The sequence below is a fragment of the Populus trichocarpa genome, chromosome 1 (assembly GCF_000002775.5).
Source record: "Populus trichocarpa isolate Nisqually-1 chromosome 1, P.trichocarpa_v4.1, whole genome shotgun sequence".
In the NCBI taxonomy this organism is placed as follows: Eukaryota; Viridiplantae; Streptophyta; class Magnoliopsida; order Malpighiales; family Salicaceae; genus Populus; species Populus trichocarpa.
In genome coordinates, this window is record NC_037285.2 from 2,168,853 (window position 1) to 2,177,842 (window position 8,990).

General features: G+C 34.4%; 1 protein-coding gene across 4 annotated transcripts; it reads left to right on the top strand.

Moving 5' to 3' along the window:
• The first annotated feature begins 654 nt into the window (after positions 1 to 654).
• LOC18094340 (disease resistance protein RPV1) lies at positions 655 to 6,076 on the top strand. Of its 4 annotated transcripts, none has more exons than XM_052452751.1 (6): positions 655 to 790; positions 1,382 to 1,951; positions 2,528 to 3,632; positions 3,714 to 4,001; positions 4,078 to 4,971; positions 5,172 to 6,076. In XM_052452751.1, the coding sequence occupies exons 2-6, from the start codon at positions 1,461 to 1,463 to the stop codon at positions 5,757 to 5,759; spliced, it is 3,366 nt and encodes a 1,121-aa protein (XP_052308711.1). In that variant the 5' UTR covers positions 655 to 790; positions 1,382 to 1,460; the 3' UTR covers positions 5,760 to 6,076. The 4 variants fall into 4 exon arrangements, with proteins under 4 accessions (XP_052308711.1, XP_024444728.2, XP_052308687.1 ...); XM_024588960.2 differs by having other exon boundaries at positions 3,717 to 4,001; XM_052452727.1 differs by having other exon boundaries at positions 2,528 to 4,001.
• Positions 6,077 to 8,990: the final 2,914 nt, after the last annotated feature.

The window sequence follows — 8,990 nt, forward strand, 5'->3', positions numbered from 1 at the left end:
TTGGGTTTTGTGACGATAATTTTTTTTTTTCTTTAATTTTAATAATTTTTTTATATATTTTTAAAATAACCTTTTCATTTATTTTTCTTTTAAATTTTATGCATGTTTTTTTTATTGCTACTTATTTTATTTAGATAATCATCTCGATTAATTTGATAATTTATTTTTTTATTATTATTTTTATTAAAATATTTTTTTTATCCCTCGACATTTTACTTTTTTATTCTATCTTTTTACATGGTTATCTTGATCTTATGTGTCAAGTCATAAGTTTCGTATTTTAACCTAACTTGACTTGAGTTAATTTTTTTAGTTTATCTGTTATTATTTTTTATTTTTTTATTATATTATTAAATTAATTGAGATTATTAAATTTAATCAAGTAAATAACCTAATTTCTCCTACTTGAAAAATATATTCGTTGTCTAAGTATTTTATTTTTTTGTTAAAAAAAATATGCGGACCACAGTATAGCAAGTACTGTTAGTTTGTTGACGGAAGGAGGAAATGGAAAGTAATATACCCTAAAAAGTTTGGTCCGGCACGTGTTATAGTGCAGGCCATCAATCTAACAAGTAGAGGTGATTATTTTCACTTTAATTCAGTTCTTATAAAAAAAAAAAACCAAACTAGTTTTTTTTATTTAATAATTGAAGTCAACCCACAAGGTGGTGGAGTTCAGTGCCTGTAGCTGTTGCCTTTTCTACTAAACCAAACGCAGCAAAGATTAAAGAATCATTGATGCAGACAAAGACAACAGATCTCACCTTAAGAAAGCAAGTGAAACAAGGTAATGCCTACACCTGCCTACTTTCTTTTCTTGTTCAGGGGATGCTCTCTTTGCCTTGTATGTTAACTTTTTTCTTCAAGGTATTGCTGCGGGTTTAGAATGTCAAATATTTGCTTTCATTGTTATAGTCTTGCATGATCTTTTCATCTTGATAGAATATAAGAATGAACTCGCTACCATTAGCTGTTGTTTCAAGTGCTAAGTGATTTGCTTTTCATTTTATAATCTTGGGGTTGAGGTGGGGGGAAGCCTTGGCAAGAAGGAATTGAATTGAGTACTGTGCGAGTTTATTCTGTTAGTGTAAGCTCAACATGGCGACGAACACAAGGAATTCAAATCCAATGATTAATTCATGGATGAATTATAGATATGGTTAGTGTGCAAATAATGAAAATCGCTTACAACTTATTGGTTCATTCATGGTTTTGTCAGGCTCATAAACTGCAATTTATTGGTTATTTTAAAGGTTTGTGATTAACTCTTGATGTAATCAAACTATTAATGAATGTCATGCTGATTTATTTAGCTTTACTTGAATGGGATTTTCCGTCTCCTTCATTTTTTCTGACCATCTTATGCTTTCTTTTACAGGCTTTGTTGACACCTTCTGTTCTACATTGATCTTTAGTGCTTCCTCTTTCATTGAATTGTGAGATTTTAGTTTTGTCCGATGGCTGCTATGATAGACTGGAAAGCCTGCTCTTCAATCCGTCCGCACGCTTATGATGTGTTCTTGAGTTTCAGAGGTGCAGATACGCGCAAGAACTTTACTGGTCACCTCTATATGGCTTTGCAAGGGGCTGGAATTCGTACATTTAGAGATGAAGATGAAATCGAGGGAGGAGAACATATTGGTTTTAAAATAACAAAAGCAATACAAGAGTCGAAAATGTCACTAGTGGTGTTTTCAAGAGACTATGCTTCTTCAAAATGGTGTCTGGAAGAACTCTTGATGATTATGAAACGTAGAGAAACTATTGGCCACATTGTTCTGCCAGTTTTTTATGAAGTTGATCCAGATGATGTCTCAATGCAGACTGGTTTTTTTGCTGAGGCATTTGCTAGCCATGAAAAAAACTTCATGGACAATAGAGACATGGAGGAATGCAGGGAGGCTCTTAGAAAAGTTGCAGATCTGAAAGGACCTGTTCTACGTGATAGGTGATTTTTCAAAACTTTTCTAGAAGAACTGTAACAGAAAGAAGATTTAGTCAAGAAAATTTCTAACTGTTTAAGGAACTCTGCATCGCAAATGCATGAAAGGAAAAGGATATTGTAAAATACCTACAGGCAATTAAAGAACAAACATAACTATGTGTGCAATTATATAAGGTTATAGAATGATTTATAATTTAATATAAGCAAGTCTTAAATTGTGTAAGTTCTGGTGTTTATGCATCATAGTCTTGAAATGAATTTGACTGCTAAAGAGTTGAGTGGATAAAGTCTGGAGGATATATAATATACACAGTTTTGACGAAACCCCAGAATACATGCTGGTTTATCTTCCCAAGTTGTTGGTAGTTCAGCTTGGTCATCTCTTGTCTTCCACCTTCAGAATTAATGGTTGACATGTTTATGTCATGCTATGTATTTTGTTTTTATATGAGCTATGAGAGAACCAACAAACTAATTTGTTTGTCTAAATGCAGTGCTCTTCAACTTCTTAGCTACTAATTCAAGGTATTGTCGATTGGGTTTGGTACTCTGGTTTTTCATTTTGAATTTATTTTGTAGGTACGAGGCACAATTTATTCAAGATATTGTCAAAGAAGTTGGAAAGAAATTGAACCGCATGATATTGCATGTTCCCCCATATTTAGTTGGAATTGAGTCTCGTGTAAAAGAAATTAGGTCATGGTTACAAGATGGGTCAGATAAGGTTGGCATAGCAATACTCCATGGGTTTGGTGGAGTTGGGAAGACAACCATTGCTAAGACTGTTTTTAACCAGAACTTTCACGAATTTGATAGTTGGAGCTTTCTTAGAGATGTCAGAGAAACTTCAAATCAGCCAAATGGCTTGGTTAAATTACAAAGACGGCTTCTTTCAGATATCCTGAAGGGAGAACCACAGAAGATAAACAATGTAGATGAAGGAAATATCAAGATCCAAAATGCTTTAGCGTATAAAAGAGTTCTTGTTGTTCTTGATGACGTGGATCACTTGGACCAATTAGATAAAGTTATTGGAGACCGGAATCAGCTTTACCAGGGAAGTAAAATCATTGTAACTGCTAGACATGGATCCTTGCTAAAGTCTCATGAAGCCTGTGAAAAGTTTGGAGTTGATGCTCTTTGTTATGATGAATCACTTCAGCTTTTCAGCTGGCATGCCTTTGGACAAGAACTTCCTAATGAAGGTTATGAAGAGTTCTCTCAGAAAATAGTGCATCATTGTGCTGGGATTCCGCTAGTTCTTGAAGTTCTGGGTTCTTCTCTCTCTGGACAAAGTACAGATTTTTGGAAAAGAGCATCACAAGAACCTGAAGCCATTGATGGTGATGGAAAAATACAGAAGATTCTTAAGATAAGTTATGACTCTCTACGGGATGAACGTGACAAAAACTTATTCCTTGACATAGCTTGTTTCTTCATTGGAAATGACAAAGATTACGTGAGAAGAATCCTCGAGTGCTGTGATTTCTATAGAACACTTGGTATTCAGAAACTCATTGATAGGTGTCTTATAACAATTGATAAAGATAATAAATTGATGATGCATCAATTGCTTAGAGACATGGGGAGAGAAATTGTCCGTCAAGAATCACCCGAGGACCTTGGGAAACGTACAAGACTATGGCATCATGATGATGCACTTGACATACTGGAAAAAAATATGGTAAGAAAATTACTTTTCATGTTTCCACGTAACAACATTTGTGTATGCATTTTGCTTTTGAGAAAACAATTTTTTTTAAAGCAGGGAACACAAAAAGTAAAGAGTCTCGTCCTTGATCAGCAGCTGCTAAATACAGAAAATGAGGTGCACTTGGAAGCAGAAGCATTTACTAAAATGCGGAATCTAAAATTGCTACACCTCAATAATGTAAAGCTCAGTGGCGGCTATGTAAATCTTCCAAAAAGTTTGGTGTGGCTGTGCTGGCATGGATTCTCTTTGAATTGCTTACCGAATGATCTTTTCCTGAAGGATCTGGTTGTTCTTGACCTGTGTAATAGCAGTCTAAAACAAGTTTGGAACGGAATCCGGGTAGGCAACTAGTTTTTGTCTCTCTCTCTGGTTAGTTATTTGACCACAGAAACTAATTGCCTTTTGTCTTCATCAGGAATGTCGGAGGTTGAAAATCCTTGATCTCAGCCATTCCCTTTGTCTTGTTACAACCCCTGACTTCTCAGGACTCCAAAGTCTTGAAATATTGTTACTTGAAGGGTGCATAAGTTTGGTTGAGGTTCACTATTCAATTGGAAACCTTAAGAGGCTTGTTTTTATAAATCTCAAGGATTGCAAAAATCTTCGGAAGCTCCCAAGTGAAATGAGTGAGTTGAAATCACTTCAGGAACTTAATTTGTCCGGTTGCTTCAATCTTGAAGAGATACCTGAGCAGGTGGGGAAGTTGAGTTCTGAAATGGCGCTTCATGCAGATGGAATGTCAATAAAAACATTGCTAGCTTTAGTTCGAAGCTTGTGGGCCTGGGAATCATCTAGAAAAAGCTTGTTATCTGCCCCTTTTACTCTGTCGTTTTTACCAGACTCTCTGATAAAGCTAACTGTCTCTGACTGCAATCTGGAAGATCTTGATATACTTGATCTTAGCAGGCTGAGTTCTTTAGAATATTTAGATCTTAGTGGAAACCCCATTTGTAACCTGCCAGATAGCATGAACTGTCTCACTGCGCTCAAGTCCCTTCTGTTACATCGGTGCCCAAGGCTCCAATCACTTCCAGAGCTACCAGAAAGTTTAATGAGATTAATAGCAAGCAATTATGGATCTTCGGAAAGAATTACTAATCTCCAAAACTTGTTGGGACCATTGGAAGTGGATACTTTTAATCATCATAAACTGATTGAGGGTCAAGGTGTTTTCAAGTTGGAACTAGTAAGAAATTTTGTTGTAGAGATGATCAAGATGGTGCACTTGTTCAATTTGGCATCTGTAGGAAATATTGAAGTGACTAGGTCCAATGTTGTGACATCAACTCAGAGAAAGCTTTCAGTCCAGGTTCTTGTTAATGTTTCAGCCTTTTCATTTTCTGTTATGTCTTTATTATGCATCATCAAATTCTACAGGTGTAAGTGCATGTGATTTTGTATTTATACACAATTCTGTTGTGTATGCGCATTGTTTTTTATGTAGGTCTGTACTTTTTCATGGTGCCTCTGTCCTTGTTCGTTTTTCAAATTACAATTCCTATGCTGCAGGTATTTCATGACTCTGGCACAAGTAGCATCTTTCTTCCAGGGAGCGATGTTCCTGATTGGTTTTATGTTCGTACTGAGAGTTGTCAAACAACATTTTATTTGCCTCCAAGTTTTGGTTGCGAAATCTGTGGCTTAAATATATGTGTTGCATATGCATGCATTAACCCTGAAGTTGTTTTCAATAAACCTTATTATGCCAAAATTAGAATCGAGACTAAGGAACTACTTTGGGAATATACGCCAGAATTCTTTGGATTTCCAGAAGCCAATGAGGATATGTTGTGGTTATGCCATTGGAAGTTTAAGGATTGGTTTAAAGATGGAGATGCAGTGCAGTTTTCAGTGGCTATGGCTCCTTATTTTCAGATGAAGAGGTGCGGTATCCGTCCTCTGTATGAACAGCAAGATGATGATGATGATGATGATGATGTTGTTGAATCAAACTCTGGAGAAATAGTCCAGGGCACCTCTCGTCGGCGCAGAACTCTCACTGATAGAGATTTAATAGCATACAAGCGGGACGCAACATATGATCTTCACCATTATGACACACTTATAAATAGTCTTAAGAATCAATCAGAACTCTGAAAGTGAAAATAGAAACAGCTGACCTCCGAAACCGGGGCTATGCAGAAAAGAATTGAAGCATTAGCACATGAATGTACCCGTTGCAGATGATGCAGAGTTGTGATGGAATTTTTCATGCTGTGATGTACCAAAAATGATTTATAGACAACGGAAAACGTGACTGGAGATTTGTTGGAAGCAAAGAATGTATGCATTTTCTTCCTATTCAAGCACTAGACAACTTTTCTTTTTATGTTGGCATCTCAAATCCATCTCTTTTATGACTACTTGACCACTTTCGAATCTGATATAGCTTCACAAGGAACTTCTTGCTTAAACTTGTTCCTATCACATTTTTTGCCTAATGATGTTGGGATGATGGTCTTTTTTTAATTTCAATGGTGTTTAAAACTCCCTAATTTCCTTGGAATGCCTTCTATGTCTTCAACATGTAGCCAAAAGTAGGAAAACAACACGTCCATCCTTTAGAGCAGAAACAATATCTGAGACTGTTTCTTGTGCAGTCTTTCTGGAGTTTTAAATTGCATTGCCATTGTAAGCCTTTCTCCTGTGAAACTTGCACAAGATCTGATCTTATTAAAAATGGCTTCATGATTTCCAGTTTTTTTTTTTTTTTTTTTTTGACATGGCCAGGGCAAAATCAGTGAGACTATGATACAATACAAAATTTACAGCAAAAGTGATTTTTAAAAAAAGACATCAAAATAATATTTTTATTTTATTTTATTTTTTAAAATTTATTTGAGATATAAGTATATTACAACTATTCAAAACACTGAAACAAAATACTTTAAAAAAAAAAAAAACTAGATTCTAAATTAAACCCATATCACAAAATTCAAAAGCAAATCTTGTACTAGTAAAGAGAATTTCAGTAATGAGGTGCATTCTAGACAGCTCAAAATCAGCACTAGTAATTCCTTGACAAGCAAATCTTATACTACAAACTCATACAGTATAAAGGGCAACATTTGCAGCAGCATCTGAGGGGGAGAGAGCCAAGAACATGAGAGCGGCCATAATTCCAACTGGAAAGAACAGAAGTATCAATGGTGGAGGAGGAAGTGGGGGTAACATCAATGGCAACACAGCCATTGATGCTGCTAAAACTGTTAGTATCAAAACACTCACGATGCTGAAACACTGCACCATTGTCTTGTAGTAGTAGTAGTCCTCACTTTTCTTGATTTTCTTGAATCTCTATATATCATTTCTTGCCTCAGCTAACTGCAGCAAGACTGTGCCAGTGCAGAGAAACGGATTTCAGGAAATGGATGATACAACAACGAAAACAAGAATTTGTGCAGCTTTTCTATGGTTTCTTGGAATCTAAGATGGGTCCAGAAAACGAAAGAATATATGGTTGGTATGGCGAAGAACAAGAAAGGGAAGTACAATAACCAAATGACCTTTTCGAAATGAAGAAGTGTATGTATAGAGGCACCAAGACTTTGTACAAGATTGAGGCATTGATATTGATTTTTTGGGTCAAGAAATCTGGTTTAGGGTGCTGGTCCAAATCAGACAGAATCAGAGCAGCAGATCCCAATATATTCAAATTGATACGTTGGGAACCACCAGGAACATTAGTTTAAGATAATCACTGTTTTTTAGCATTATTTTAAGGGTTTGAAACAATATAATTAAAATAGATGATGATCAAGTTGCTTTGTCACTTTTGTCTAAGTTTTGTTTTTCTAATGTTTCTTTTACAGTTGGACCAATGTGCTGGAATAAAAAGGATTCGCCCCTAGGTTATTAAATGATGTCATTTTGACGTGATATTCTCAGCCTTGATGGTCTGAATTTTAAATATTATTATTTTTAAATGATGTTATTTTAATATTTTTTAAAAAAATATGTTTAGTTAATCCATTCGATCCATGATTTTGATTTTATATTAAATTAATTTTCAAATTGAATTTAATAACTATGATTGTGGTGCAAAGTTCTTTTGAAAAATATTTATCATTTAAAAACATATCAGAATTAATTTTTTTCTGAATTTTAACATCAACACATTAAAATTATTGAAAAATATAAAAAAATATCAATTTAATATATTTTTTAAAGGCATATATACTCTTAAAAAGCATATATGGTACCTTATAATCCATGCTTATGTGAAAAGTTGGATACATATTATAATCTATGCTTTTGTATAGTACAGGTTTAGATGTGTGTTCAGTGATCTGAACTTGGAAAGTCTTGAACGCCATGCAATATTCTGTATTATTCTATGGTACCTTTTCGAAGTTGTTTCTTCATCTAACGGGATTATTTCAGTAATAAAAAACAGCTTCATGTCGAAAATACTTTTCTTTCATTATTGATATTGGGAAAAACTAAATTTCACAACCAATGACGTTGAGTCAATGACCCATCAAGAACAAGAAGATACGGCAGCTCGATTGCAGAGAGAAAAGAATAAGTAAAGAGGGATTCGAAAAGATATTGCCCAGAATCCAAGAATGCTTGGAACCCCAGATCATGGAAGCATGGTCCTGCTTCTAGTGGGAACCTATCAGTTTACATATATACTTCTCTTTCTCTCGGAATCAACGGCAGGCAAACACGCAGAGAGTGTCTCAGTTCATTGCATGCTTCATGAAGCGTCAACAGCCTTTCAATGCTGGCACGTCTGACACCCAAAAAATAATGATAATAATAATAATAATTCTCCCACGAGAATTCTTACATGAATTTTCCTAATTTTTTGTTGACAAAGGCAAATTCTTACAACATGTTTGATGTTCGAGATTCTTGTAGCTTTTTAGATATTTTTTAAAAATATATACAATTAAAAAAAATACTAAATTAATATTTTTTTAACGTGCAAGATCCTGTTTATTTTTGAGTTTGTCGTATTTAAAAAAAATTAATTTTTTTGCAATAATAAATACTATATATATATATATATATATATATATATATATATATATATATATATATATAATAAGAATTCAAACAACCAAACACACGGGAAATAAAAACTAAAATCCAGAATAGCGACTCCTTATTAAAAAAAAACAAAAGCATAATGATGTTGAAGATATGAATCACATGATGAATGATAATGACATAAACTATGAAATTTCTCCTCCTCTGTACAGATTGGAAGAATATGTGCTGCATGCTTGCAAGTGGGTGCATTTGCACTGACTGCTGCTGCTGGTGGTTGCTTTTTAAGATTGGATTTTAATGGAGGACTATATAATATAGTTTAGCTAT

Excerpts from the sequence above, each read along its gene's own strand:
- LOC18094340 (XM_052452727.1), top strand. The coding sequence starts at position 1,461 with ATGGCTGCTATGATAGACTGGAAAGCCTGCTCTTCAATCCGTCCGCAC. Across the intron at positions 1,952-2,527 it reads GGACCTGTTCTACGTGATAG|GTACGAGGCACAATTTATTC; the intron begins GTGATTTTTCAA and ends TTTATTTTGTAG. Across the intron at positions 4,972-5,171 it reads AGAGAAAGCTTTCAGTCCAG|GTATTTCATGACTCTGGCAC; the intron begins GTTCTTGTTAAT and ends CCTATGCTGCAG.